This window comes from Strigops habroptila, chromosome 8, assembly GCF_004027225.2.
Source record: "Strigops habroptila isolate Jane chromosome 8, bStrHab1.2.pri, whole genome shotgun sequence".
NCBI lineage: Eukaryota > Metazoa > Chordata > Aves > Psittaciformes > Psittacidae > Strigops > Strigops habroptila.
Window position 1 is genome coordinate 29,482,433 of NC_044284.2, and position 14,343 is coordinate 29,496,775.

Consider the following 14,343-nt stretch of genomic DNA (forward strand, 5'->3'; position numbering starts at 1 on the left):
TATCCCATCCTGCACTTTTGGTTCCCATGAACTGCAATCACGTCCTCTAGCTTCTACTCGCACCGGGGCCCGCACTAACCTTCCTGCTCCTCTAAATCTCTGCCCTTGAGAAACTTTACCACTTGTTGTCATCTCTTAACTGTTTACCTCTTCAGCAGGCTGCTTCATATCTCAGTAACAATGCTCCTATTGTTTGAGGCCTGATGCTGCCTGATCTACTCGTTTTCCCTGTTCACGTCCCGTTGACATCCCTAGGACAATTCGTGGGGTAAAGAGTGCAGAATTGGGCTCAAACACAGGAAATTTGCAATGTGGTAATTCAGGAAGAATGTTTGTTGCTGTGTATCAGTTACTGTTCCTGCTAGAAATCTTCATTCACAAGGAAAAACAATAAAGAAAAAAGATAAAATTAAAAATAAAATTAAAAAGAAAGAAAAAAGAGGGTATATAAACAAAAAAGAGACATGAAGGAAAAGAAAAAATGAGAGGAGAGGAGAGGAGAGGAGAGGAGAGGAGAGGAGAGGAGAGGAGAGGAGAGGAGAGGAGAGGAGAGGAGAGGAGAGGAGAGGAAAAGGGAGGGGAGGGGAGGGGAGGGGAGGGGAGGGGAGGGGAGGGGAGGGGAGGGGAGGGGAGGGGAGGGGAGGGGAGGGGAGGGGAAGGGAAGGGAGGGAAGGGAAGGGAAGGGAAGGGAAGGGAAGGGAAGGGAAGGGAAGGGAAGGGAAGGGAAGGGAAGGGAAGGGAAGGGAAGGGAAGGGAAGGGAAGGGAAGGGAAGGGAAGGGAAGGGAAGGGAAGGGAAGGGAAGGGAAGGGAAGGGAAGGGAAGGTAGGGAAGGGAGTATTATTCTAGTTCCTTGTAAATGCTTGACTTTCTCTGGATAAGTACTTTCTGGTTTGACTTTTTTTTTTAACATTTTATTTGCCTATTTAACACAGAACTATTTTTTTTTTTTAATTTTATATAGAACTATTCGTCATTCGTTTGTTGCAGTTTTCTGCTATTTTCTCCTATTTTTAGCCTAATTGTAGGCGTAAAGTTTCTGTTCCCACAAATGAGAGTCACCTCCACATTTCACAGTACAGAATCAGGCCCCTTACCTTCACTGTTGAGGTCTTACACAAAAATTGCCCCTGTTCCCAGCAGGCTGCTCACAGAAATCAAGATCAAACTGAACAGAATGGTGACTCAGAATGACATATCCATATGTTTGCACAAGCTTCAATGTGGATATTATGGGTCAACTCCTTTCCTTGTGTAAAGCAGGATAACTCTATCAATAAACACTGATAGAGTTATGCCTAACACATAACCAGCAGAGCATCAACCATATATACTTTTCAAGAAAAAGAAAATATCTCCAATTCATACATTTACAAGGCTAGGCTAACATATAATTCAAAACAAATAATGTTTTGTTAACTTTTGATCTTCTAACAGGTTGCGTGAGGGCCTGCTTCTTATTCACATGACTGTATTAAATGTAACACTTCACTCAAGTAGGCTAGAGTGGCAAGCAGGTGAAAAGGGGTGTACTGCCACAGATTTGGTCTTCCTAAAGTTTGGGAAGTTCTCCCTTAAAGAACATTTGTACATTATTAAATTATTATTCTCCGTTAACATGCTCAAAAATCAACAGAACCAAGAAATATTCTACTCTGGAGAAAAGCAAAATACACATTTACAATTGAAAGATATCCTTACAAACTAGTAAAGGAGATGCAAATTAATCATTTGACTAAATATATTTTATCTTAGTTTTAAAACTAAATCAAAACAATAATGGGGATACTGCTAAAATACGTAAATATTTATTATTATAATCTTAATCAAACAATTAACAATTGTACCAAAGACCAACTTTTTGAGCATAAAAGTTATTTAAAATTGTTTAATGAGGTGCTACTTACTCAAGGTGCCTCTTGCATTTAACAAGCAGTCTACTCAATTCACGGGCTCTCAAGGTTGGCAAAGAAATTTTGAGCCCAGGTCTGAAGCCCTTACTCCCCAGAGTAGTCTTACTCTTGCGGACTATTGCCTGAAGCTGTGGTGTAACATGGAATCAGTGAAGTGCAGAGACTCTGTCTAAATCAACTGCACCACCTCAACCTCTGTGGATATTCCCAGGAGTCAGGACTCAGATAAATTTGTACTACAAGATCTACCTCTTTTCCTCACATCACTTTTATTTCCAAGTAAAGTTTTGCTTAGGCTTAGTAGATGGGGGATGGTTATCAGCTTTAATTGCTTCCACATATCAAAGCAACAGAAGCTGGGTTTGATTTCTCCTATTACACCTTATTACACCCTTTAAATCTCAGTGCCATACTTTTAAGCGACTAATTTCTAAGAGAAGCTTCTTTCGTTGCAGGTTTTATTGCTCTACAGACCCCAAGTTTAAAACAAACTCCCAATCTGGCTCCCAAACTGCAAAAATTCATCTCATGCCTACTCACACTCTGTACTGCAATTGTCTCTAGACCCCAAATTAGCCAGCTGTTAAGTTTGCATATTTTCTGCTTATTAAAAAAATTACTGTACTATTTTGAATATGTTCAGTCTATTATGGCATGTGGTTTCTATTTGGAGAGGCTGGAGATTTTGTGAAGGCAGTGAGTAATTATCTTAGTGTTGGTGAGTTTTCACTCAAGCTTGGGTGGTGTACTGTAATAAGAGACAGTTGCCATAAACAGACTGGTAGGAGTAAATCATGGTGTGTGGCCTTCTGGTGGAAAATAGATATCTCCTTTAGGTGACCCTACCTCCCTCCCATTGCTCAGCAAAGCCTACCAAACATGTGGTCTCCAAACCCTTTTGTTCTGCAATTACATGGCTGTTACTCATAGGTTACTCAATGGGTTTTCATCCCTCACACTGTACATATGAAGAATATTGGTTGCTAGTTTATCAGAATTAATAGTTACAAAGAGCATTTGAGAGATTATTTCATTTATAAGAGGTGCCACTTATAGACTTTTATGTAGGGCATTGCAACAGGACCATTTGAAGTCTCCCTACCTAGCCAGAAGTTACTGTTCTCTAATAATTATAATCTTTAAGTGTAATTACTTAAGTTATAATCAGGTTTAAAAATTATTAGTGATATTTATTGCTGGATCTAGTTATACATTTTCTCATTGAAGAAGCCCAAACCAAAGTTATTATCTAACCCAATGTTGGGTACACAGATTTCACACAAATGAGGCTTGCAAACCAATACTCCTCTTGAGGAATTATCTTAGTGTGCAGTTGACACTTTGTTCGAGTGTGGTGTTGACATTTTGGTAAATTATTATTGAGAGCAGCAGAAGATGAAGAAGTTTAACAGACAAGTAGAGGAGGTGGTCACAACATGCCTTTCAAGCCATAGCAGATGCCTGAAAAGACTGTGGTGAAGATTAACACTACCAAGAACAATATTCTTAAATATTTTCTGCCTCTGCTGCTTTGGTGAAAGGGAAAGAAAGCAACCTGCACTGTTACCTAGCAGGATCTGGCTCAGCAGTAAACACAACCCATGAAACTCTGAGGATCCAATTTACAGCCCAGTACAGAGACAGGCCCACATACGAGGCAGGTTTTATGGCTGGAGCAGCTGTCGGTGAAGACCTAATAGGTCAACTTGATACTTCAATTTGGGGCGTGCAAAGGAGCCTCAGGAGGGCGGCAAGCTCCTCTGACTGAAATCTACTGCCTCTAAGATCTATTTTCCAACTCAAGCAAAAGTCATGGCATCTGCTGTGGAGACTTTGTAGCCCAAAATTAACTCCAAAAGCAAAGCTGCCTTCCAGATACTGCTGGCTTTTCCTAATTCCCAGTGTGTCCCAGCTGTGGTGGCAACCACTGCCACCACCCTCGCACTGCCACCTCCTCTCCTGTGCCAACACAGCAGGGCTGGATCCAGGACAGGGTGCAGCATGGGGACCACTGTTGATGCAGAGCAGCAGGAGGGAGAGCAGCCGGCTTGACACAGTGCAAAGCAACAAGGCTGCAGCCACCAAGACTGGGACGGCTCCTTCTTGCTAAATCTCACTCCCCATTTGCTCTCTGCCTCTGTACATGGAAAAAGTAACCCAAGGACAACAGGTACATTTATATAGTATGCAGTGTCTGCCTGAAAAGAAAAACTGTATGAAAATAATGCTTTGCATTGGACTACAAACTACCCAGAACTCATACAGTAACTCACAGCCCCCATGAAACTGGTGAGAAACTTAAAAGGATCACAACACAACCTCCTGCTTCCAGATTACGCTGCTTTATGACAAAGACATAACACTTAACCAAAGACGTTTAGTTGAAGACTTACATATAAAAGGTTTGACACTGCTGTGGATGTGTTTATGCTGTTTGAGGCCTGAAGAAGTTGCAAAGGTTTTGCCACACTCTGGACAAGCGTGAGCACGAGCCCCAACATGCTGGGAACGAATATGCCTCTGAAGGTTGCTGGGGTCCGTGAAAACCTGCTAGGAAATGAGTACTGATTAACCAAGAAACTTGACTGTTGAAGAAGCCAGTTATTACAAGAGTCTTTTAAAATTCAAACCTTAGAGCTATTTGGGAGTCTTTTAAGATTAAAAACCTCACTAATAGATGTCAATGGGAGCTGGGCCTACAGGATTGGGCCTCAGTTTCCCAGGATCAGCCAAGTATTTGGTGGATCTGTTAACCCCTTTGCAGCCACTGCAGCAGCTGTATTTGACCCTGCCATTAGAAACTGTGCTTTTGAGAGGTCAGGGACTTCACAAAAAATGAGTCAAAATGTGGCTGTTTGAAACCTCTAAGTATTAATGCAACTTCATAGCAACAACTTCATAGCAAAAACTGAGTGTGTGACAGCAAGAAATCCTATACATGACATAGTCCTAGCACCCAGGGCTTAGTTGCATCTTACAACTGTCAGCTCAGTATAAAATTCCCACTATTGTAGCAAATCTACTTAAAACCAAGAAAGTCCTCATGCAAAAGGCTCAAGCTTTGGGAATCTGACAAAAGGCAGTGAAGAGCACCACATCCTATACAAATGATCTATACAGCAAGCCCAGTGCTGGGAAGTGATAGAGATGCTCTAGAGATGAGACAGTTGCGCTCACCTTGCACAGCTGGTGCCCATCGCTATTTCTTATTTTGATACATTGCAGTAGTGTCCTGAAGTTTCTGGCACCAAGAGCTGGCACACAGCCCAGGGGACCCATCCACCCTGCATTTCCCCAGGGTTTCTTGCCCCTCAGTGATCCTCCTTACACCCCACCAGTCCTCACAAAGCACCAAGCCCAGAGCTCAGGGATGCTCCACAACCTGCATCAGTGCTCATTTCAAACTCTACAGCCATTTCCAAATTAAAAGGGGTAGAAAAATAACATATGTACAAAGTAGAATTGTAAACCCCTGAGAAAATGTTTGGAGCACGGCAGAAGCTCTATTCCCTCCAGCATCCCAGCCCCAGGCATCCCCACTTCCATGCTCCCGTGCATCCAGCAGCATAAGAAGTGCCAGGCAGCCTACAAATTCACTGTACCTTGGCACAGTTTTCACACTCGTAGTGCTTCCCGCTGTCGTGCGACATTTGGTGGCGTATCAAGTTGGACTTCCAGTTAAAAGCTTTGGGGCACTGGTCACACTTGTACTCCCTCTCCTCGCTGTGTGACAGCATGTGCTTCTCCAGGCTGTAGAAACAGGAACAGGGCTCAGTGAGGTCCCACACACATGTGGCTTTATCACTGGTTTATAGGAAGAGGAGACAGCAGAGCACATAATTACAGGGAAAAAAAAATTAAAAAAGCCCCAAAGGCCCAATCCTGATGGACCCAAGTCCTTTAAGTACCAGGCTCACCCCAGCCGGGAGGCAGAACATCCTACTCCTACCAGAATAACACATCCTCTCATGCTTTGCCAGGCCACTTTCAAATGCTCCAGGAGATGATGCTGCCATTGCTCCCTAAGGAGACCATTTCATACACTTCTCAGTATTTCACTCTGGTAATTCTTCCCTGCAGTCTGAATTATTTCTACCTTACGACTTTCCCTCTAAGCATACCTTGGATCCTACCACCTGATGTAATTCTACTCTAACGGGAGCCAATTTTTCTTACAACAGGAATAGATGAGGAGAAACTCCACTGGAGCAGGACAGGATGAGCATAAAAAGCCTCTAAATATGGTACACTATGACAGAAGTTATATTTGATTATTATTAACTGTGTTCAATTGTATAGCTGTTCATTCATTTATTAGTAGGGTATTCAATCTCCACACAATTTCTGCTGCACATCTTTGAATTCATTTTTGTCTCTGAATTTTCTCAATTCCTGTTTTATTATTCATTTGTAGAAAATATATATTTCTAAACACCTGTATTGCTTGGTCACATACAGAGTTGTAACTCACACTGCTGCTTGAGGATCACTACATAATGTAAGAGTAGATTCACAAAAAAAGCACTGCAAACTGGGATTTTTAGCCTGGGATGCCAAAGCAGATCAATCTTTCCTTAAGTGAAGCTCCCACTGATCTCTGCTGAAGCAGAGGACAAAACCTGCTGGGTTTACAGTCTCATTTGGGTTGTGCAGCCCTAATAACAACCTCCATTCTCAACCACAGGTAACGGAAATGCGTTCACCCTGTGGATGCTCTTTACCTCTAACTCCTTTCAGTCTTCTTCCTTTGGGGGAGAAAAATAATTCCGGCTTCCCTTCCTACTACTTCTAGAACAATTGACTCTCCATTATGCACTGGTAAACAACTTCACTGTAAGACCAGAGAGACTCTTGTCCCCAGCTCCGGCACCAGCTCCCAGATGCCTGCGACAGCTACGTGATCTGCCATCAGCACTGGGCTGTCCTGGCCCCTCAGATCTCCATCTTCCTGCTCAGCTCTTTCTCCATTTAATCACGCACACTCTCAAGCATGTCTCATTCAGGCCTTTTGTTTTATATAATCTGGATATAGCACACTTTGGTACTTTTTTGCTGTGAACTGTCTTTGTGGTGTTATTAGCCTTTCAATAATTCAAGAGTTCGGAGAATGACTGCATTCTCTCTCATTTTTCACTCTTTCTCACAGTACTGCCCATCTATTTATGATGCCTCGTTCTTTGTTTTCTGCCCTTTCTCTTCAATATTTAATATTTTAAGCTAAATTTACATTTCCTCAATGATTCCCATATGTTAGATATTGTCCTCTGGTTTGCAGGCAGAAAAGAACTTTAACACTGAATAACTCACAACATGGAAAAATACTACAATCCAGACTCCCACCTCACCCACACTGCTGCAACCCTTTTGACTTTATCTACCTACATTAGCCCTTCCAAATCAATCACTCAGATTGAAAATTAGGCACATGGAGCTGCATACTGCTTAATAATAGCTGGAGAATAAGACCCTGTGCCTGCATAAATTCCTGTTCAACTGGGTTGACCTAGTATGCAGGGCGCAATGTTTGGCACATCATGTTTTAATTTTGGTGTCATTAATTTTGCAGAAGTGTAAGGATCGGGTCATACAGTACACTGACTGAAGACACCCCATATGATGCCGAGCCACCTCTGCTCCATCAAGAGGACCTAAGGAGCATCCGTGTTTTGGGAGAGAGGGCTTAATCTTGCAGAACCAGCACCTGAAGGATCCAGGAGCAGTTGTCCAATGGGTTTAACCCCGGGCATGCACAAATCCATGCTAACCTCCAACAGACACCACAACACCCTGAATCATGGACTAGTAAAAATTTCTATGAAAAATATGAATCCACAAAATACTCTAAATTGACAAGTCAATATTTAAGGAGCTTATGATTATTCAGCAATGCAAATAAATACACTGCTGTCCCTAAAAGGGCAGCTAATAGTCACTTCGGTTGTGCCCACACGATGTGGAGAGAAAAGAAGTCACCGCGGGAGTGTGGAAGCTGTGCTACAGACTCTGGTTAAAAGCAAAAGATACTGGCCCAGGTCTGCTGCTGCCATAAACCAGCTTCCTAAAGAATGCACTGCCTTATCACAGTGGAGGATCTGGCCCAGGATTTTGTTGTTGAGCTGCCTCAGCATTATTATCAAATGTTGGCTGGGGACAACCTTTCCCTGGTCCTGAAAAGTATTAAGATGTGAATCTGTGAGGGAAGTGCTGCAGAAGCTCTTGTGTAACCTCAATACCTTTCAGTAATTTTCAAAATTTGCTGTAATCTTCACTGCAATACAGTATTTTAAGTAGCCATAAAAATTATAGCGACAGGAAATAAGTAAATGATATTCAGCATACAAAAGTCACAATTTCTATTTACGTTCTATGCATATTTCAGGTACATATGCACACGGGTCTATCTGTTTATAAACATACACACATACATAATAAAAAGATGAACCCCAGTGTTTCAAGACAGTACAACTATAAACATATATTAACATATAGACATTTATATCATAGAATCATTGAAAGATTTTGGTTGGAAAGGACCTTAAAAATCACCTAATTCCAACCCCCCTACCATGGACAGGGACACCTGCCACTAGACCATGTTGCTCAAAGCCCCGTCCAATCTGGCCTTGAACACTGCCAGGGATGGAGCATCCATAACTTCCCTACGCAACCTATGCCTCATCACTCTCACAGTAAAGAATTTCTTCCTAATATCTAATTTAAATTTACCACCTTTCAGTTTAAAGGCATTCTCCCTTGTCCTATCCCTACATGGCCTTGTAAAAAGTCCCTCTCCTGCTTTTCTTGTAGGTCTTGTAGACCTCTTGTATGTACTGGAAGGGTGCTGTAAAGCTTCCCCAGAGCCTTCTCTTCTCCAGGCTGAACAACCTCAACTCTCTCAGCACAACTAGAACATGCCTCTAACTAGCACAGCTTGTTTGCAAAAGTAAAATCTGTAATGTCAGTGAACACCAGTTGGAGATGTTGTGAGTTATTTTTACCTAAAAACAAAGAGCTTAATTGATCTGAACTATAATCACTCCTCTAATTTCACTGCAACAAGCCCAATTCATGGCAGCTAAAGATCTGATCATTAGAAGATCTAGTTCTTAATTTAAGGTGCCCACAAAGGACTTCAGTATAAGGACCAAATTTCTGATATTATTGAGACTCCATTGTTTTCTATGCCATAAAACACCAACTGGCACAGAAGTCTTACTAATCTTCATCTTTGGTTTGTATATAAAATGAAAGTATCAGATTCTGCCTTAGCTGATGCCCTGCACGATCTGACTGAAGCCATTACAGAATTTGTCTCATTCAATAATGTTTTAAGCATCCACTCCTACCTTTGTAAGTCTGGGAAGACTTGATCACACTCTTTACACTCCTGGATTTCATGCACATCCTGAAGGTCATTCTCATTCTCAAGCTTTTTCTGGAAGTCCTCCTCCACCATGGAGAAGGCAGAATGAGGTGTGCTGCAGGGGAACTTCTGGTGGTCCACAAGCTCAGCCTTGGACTCAAAGAGCTGGTCGCAGTCTTCACAGCGATACTGGCGCTCCTCTGGAAGACAAAAGGGTTGGGCATAGGGAGACTGCATCACTTTTCAGTCATTTTTAACTACCATCCCAGCAGGAGTTTGATGACAATGTGGTTAAATAAATGTCTAGTCAGTGAAAGAGAGAAGAACCTCAAAAGAAACAAGGATGGCTTAGAACACTTCATAATAATATTTTAATTCTACAGTAGATGACAGTGCAATACTACTTGTTAATTCCCTGGGTGACACCCAACAGGGGTTCCTAACACTGGCTTAGGAAAAAAGTCAGTGTCTTTATATACTATCCTAAATGGGGAACTACAGACTCTTAGGTGGATATTCAGTGGAGGCTGCCAGTCTCCAAGTTTCTGAATGAAGAAGACTAATTTAGACATGAACATCAGCATCTAAAATAGCCAGAAGGGTGTTTACAGTTTTGAAAAGTCACTTCATTTCCATCAGAGTCCTTTCGCAGCACTCAATCCTGGTCAAAGTAAGCCAGAGACACATGAAGTTGGGGCCCTTGCTTTAAATTTCATAAATAAGGTGTTTCTTACTGAAACTGAGTGTAGATCACTAGAGTGTCACTTTGGAGTGTTACCTGCCCTACAGATATAAAGGCCATGGGGCTATGAGTCAGAAAGGCACTGGCTTTCTGACTGGAGTCTGGCTGAAATCTCTAATGTATGTAGTTGGTTACGACTTGACAGCTGTTGCAGAGAAAGCATCATAGGGCTCCACTGCCAACTGACCACAAGCAATACTTTGGCTCAGTCTACTTCTAAATTAGCCCTGTGGGACATATTCTTGCATGTGACTGCAGAGATTCCCTCTAGTGCCAGGAAATACATTAGCTGCTTGACCATAGGGGCTAGGCATGGAAAACACTATGCTTGAAAAGGGGGACATCTTTAGCAATAACTAAACAAAATTACTAATGAATAATCTCCAACTTCTTCTTGAGAAGTAAATGTACAGGCAGTTGCAAGAATGTGCAGCCCTTGATACCTCCTGCCCTGGGAAAAATTGTCCCTGAATCCCTGAGAATTTGTAAAACGTCCACATTGGCATAAACCACAACCTAACAGGCATCCAGTAGATATCCCACACCCAGTCCCCACTGTGGCTGTATAACCCACCCTGATGGACAGCAGAGCAAAAGGAGCTTTTGGAGGTGGGGGACAAACCTGAGCAAGAGCTCAGGAGTTTCAGACCCAGGATCTGTGAGTCGGATGAGTAACAAATGAACACAAGGAGGAAAAATGGCTCAAATGTTCTCACAAGTGACAGCAACATTAACAACCAAATTTTTCTCTTTTCAAGGTGACAGAATAACAGTTGTTCAGCTAAGTAACAAAAAATAACCCATAATCAGGGCCTGTACAGGTCCTGCAGGAGCAGCAAAGCCTAGAGATGAGGACATGGACTCTTGCTCTACTTTTGCAATACACACAGAGTGATCAGATTTCAATCTTTAAGCCTTACTACTACCCTGTTAAAATCTGCCAACCTCTTGTTTCTGCCAGGGAGGTTCAAGTAAGTGAGGTAAAACCTGAACAACATTAGGAGTTGCAGGGACTTAATGCTGAGAAATATCAACTGTGCAAACTAGAGCTGCTCAGATTAACAGGTAGAAAATGCATACAAATATCTCAAAGACAGGTGCTAGGAGGATGGTGCCAGACTCTTTTCAGTAGTGTACAGTGACAGGATGAGGAGCAGTGCCCACAAACTAAAACACAAGAAGTTTCACCTCAACATGAGGAAGAACTTCTTTACGTTGAGGGTGCTAGAGCACTGGAACAGGCTGCCTGGGGGGTTGTGGAGTCTCCCTCTCTGGAGACATTCAAAACCTGCCTGGACACATTCATGTGTAACCTGCCCTAGGAAACACTGGCTTGGCAGGGGGGTTGGACTAGATGATCTCTAGAGGTCCCTTCCAACCCTAATTATCCTGTGGTTCTGTGAAAATGCAACGTCAAATGAAGCAACATTCAGTTGCATTCAAATGCAACACTGAGTGAAGCTACACTCCTGGTTGGAGTGTAGAAGTGATGGAGTGAAGAAGAAAACAAACAGAGAACCCCCCAATACCAGTATCAGCATCACTTTGGAGAACAGACTCGCCCTTCAGAGGGACTGAAGGAGTTGTGATAACATTACACTAATTTATTCACTGAACAGCTTTCAGAGAAACAGTAAGGCAGGAGATAGACAAATACAACCGTGGTCCAGCTCTCCTCCCGGGTTGCAGTGAAGCTGCCCCAGATTTCAAAAGGATTCCAACAGAGGAGACAGCTCCCTAATTTTTTGCTTAATTTCAATGATACTTTCTATTAGATTAGACAATAAGAAGTGGCTAACCATGAATGTCTGGAGCCATTGTTTCATGTGAATAATCTTCACTCTTCATGAACAGCAAGAGCTCCTCTCCTGGTTCAATATCTGCTACCACTCTGTAGAATATCTGAAAAAAGAGAAAGCAATGTGATTACCACAACAGGCAAAGAGGCATAAACCACTGCTGGTGAGTATCACAGGATCAAAGCCACACGTCCAGACCCTGTCCTGGTGTGGCTCCTGGCTGCCATTTGCTGGAGAGGTGCTGACTTCGACTATGGCTCCTTCCAACCCAAAGGCTTTGGGCTCTGAGCATAAAAAAGACGATTGCTTTCAACAGCCTCTGTTGCAAAATGAGCTGTGTGATGACTGCAAATATCACCAGCAATTTGCATGCTTAGTTATACCAAACCCATGTACAAAGCAGCCATAAAATGCTTCCCTGAGTGATCCATGTAAGGGACGTAACTCCTGTTGCACAGGGAAAAGGTACTAAAGCAGATCTGAGAACATGTTGCTGATTAAGCCACAGGCATCCAACCCCGTTTCAATTATCTATGCAGTCCAGAAAGCTTTGAGGTGAGAGGCTTATGCAAACCAGCATGCCTGGTTATTCCTTAGCTTCAAGCAGGAATCAAAGGAAAAATCAGTCCTGGATGAAGAAAAATCGTGAGAAGCCAAAAGCTGGTACTGGTGACCCCGGCTGGTGTCTCCTGGTCCCGCAGTCCAGGTGACATCAGGCTCTGGGCTCTGGGAAAGACCCATCAGGGAAGCAGGAGGCTGAGGGTCAGGGTGGAGTGGGGGCAAAGAGGCCACACTCCCTTGAGCCCATGCACCCAGAGCAAGCACACACTGGCACCGCAAGCCTCTGCTGAAAGGAAATTCCCAAAATCCATGTGGCTGCTTTCTGTCTCAGCAGGAAATGTGAAGAACACTAAAAAGCTCCACAAAGCAGCTCAAATAAGTTAGTAACTTCCTCAGGCCTTGTTAAACAAAAACACATGACAGCTATGTTTCCTAAGCTAAAAAATGATGCCTTTGCATTTTTCTTGGACTTGTATTTTTAAAGGTTTTGCTCCCAAACTCTTAACTCTCAATACTCAGTGCACCGGGAGAAAGGCAGATAATCACCTCCACTGTTTAAAGTCAGACAGGCGCATGTGTCACAAGGTAGGTACCGGTAGCTAGAGATGCGTGGGTATTTTCCTTGCCCAGTCGCACATGAACCGCCACCCATCGGGTCGCCCGGGAAGCCGAGCACATACCGATGTCCTCCAGGAGGTGGCCGTATAGCCTAATCGTTTCTTTCTGCACAAGCGGCCTTTGCCAATAGATACGAGCTAAATGCCTAAAAATAACGAAAAAAGACGCATTTCCTTGGATTTGTTTTCTGTTCTTCACCTTGTCCGACACAACGCTCTGGAGGAGATATGCAGGGGAGCAGCAGTGAAGGCTGCCAGAACCAGCATATCCCAGTGCTGTGGTGCTCACCCCTCTCCAGGAGCCAGAATGCTGGCAAAAAACATCGGGTACAAGGTACCCGTGCCACAACCCCCAACTCCCTGCTTATGGAAAATTTTCCCTATAAAATCCAGGAGAAGGAGTTTATAGGCAGGCCAATTTGGCCAGGCTGCACCTCCTTCCTCTTCCATACCACCCTGGTTGAACCGTCAGCTAGGTCTGCTAGAACTTGCCATTTTTACCCCTTGTCAAGGGAATTTCAAACTCCACAGAGTATTCTGAAGGGTGCAAGGGGCCAAGAGAGCCATGGCAGGGTCTCGTGCATATCTCTTCATGCAGCTGAGCAAATGCCTGGTATCACAATCCCCTCTGGAGCTGATACCGCCATTGGTGCCAAAGGACGCGGGGCTGCTGTGTGGGCTTCGGCATGCTGGAGATGCAGCTGAGGCAACGCACACTTGACCAAAGGCCAAAACACATTTAAGCGAAGACAGCTTTTTATGCCCACAAACAGATTTGATGTCAGCGCCGCACCCAGTGAATCTCTGCTTTAAGTGATGCTTGGTTTTCCATTTATCAAGATAAATGCACTGAAAAATGGCTTTCTTCTTCCAGAAGTATGATGGCCTCTACACATCTGAATGGGAAGCTGAAGTCCAATCTGTGGAAGATAAGCCTAGTTGCTGGCTGGTTTTGGGGTGGAAAAAATGTGTGTATGGCATTGCATACTCACATGAGAGACTTCTGCAGACCTCCCTGAGGTGGAAGCAGGATCAGGCCCACCGCACGGCCAGGTGGGACCTCCACCATCTCAGAGGGACTGTGCCAAAGCTCCTGCTCTGCCCAGGACAGCTCTGCCTAGGACTTGCCTCAGTGCTCCCAGGTTCTGTGTCACAATCATATAAACTCAGCTGTTCTTCTGAGGTCAGCAGTGCATCCACACCAAGGAGTGAACAAAATCCACAGTGAAGCCTTCTCCAGTATTTTTCCTCCTCCATCAAAGGTATTTTGATAGACCTTTTCACCTCTCGTCACAAAGTGAGGACACGTGGACCATACGCAGGCATAAAGAGGGTCTTGTTCGTGAAGCG

The 14,343-nt window shown here is 43.5% G+C and overlaps 1 protein-coding gene across 7 annotated transcripts in view; it reads right to left on the reverse strand.

Moving 5' to 3' along the window:
* Positions 1–14,343, reverse strand: part of MECOM (MDS1 and EVI1 complex locus) — a 51,193-nt gene that overhangs the window by 26,389 nt on the left and 10,461 nt on the right. For 3 of the 7 annotated variants that reach the window (XM_030494982.1, XM_030494981.1, XM_030494979.1), the window contains exons 3-6: positions 11,816–11,918; positions 9,258–9,474; positions 5,514–5,661; positions 4,305–4,458 (exon numbers count right to left, since the gene is read on the reverse strand). In XM_030494982.1, coding sequence (XP_030350842.1) covers positions 4,305–4,458; positions 5,514–5,661; positions 9,258–9,474; positions 11,816–11,864 — 568 coding nt within the window. In that variant the 5' untranslated portion in view covers positions 11,865–11,918. Of the gene's footprint in view, positions 1–4,304; positions 4,462–5,513; positions 5,662–9,257; positions 9,475–11,815; positions 12,225–14,343 lie in introns of those variants that run through there. The other 4 variants (XM_030494980.1, XM_030494976.1, XM_030494977.1 and 1 more) reach the window with 2 other exon arrangements.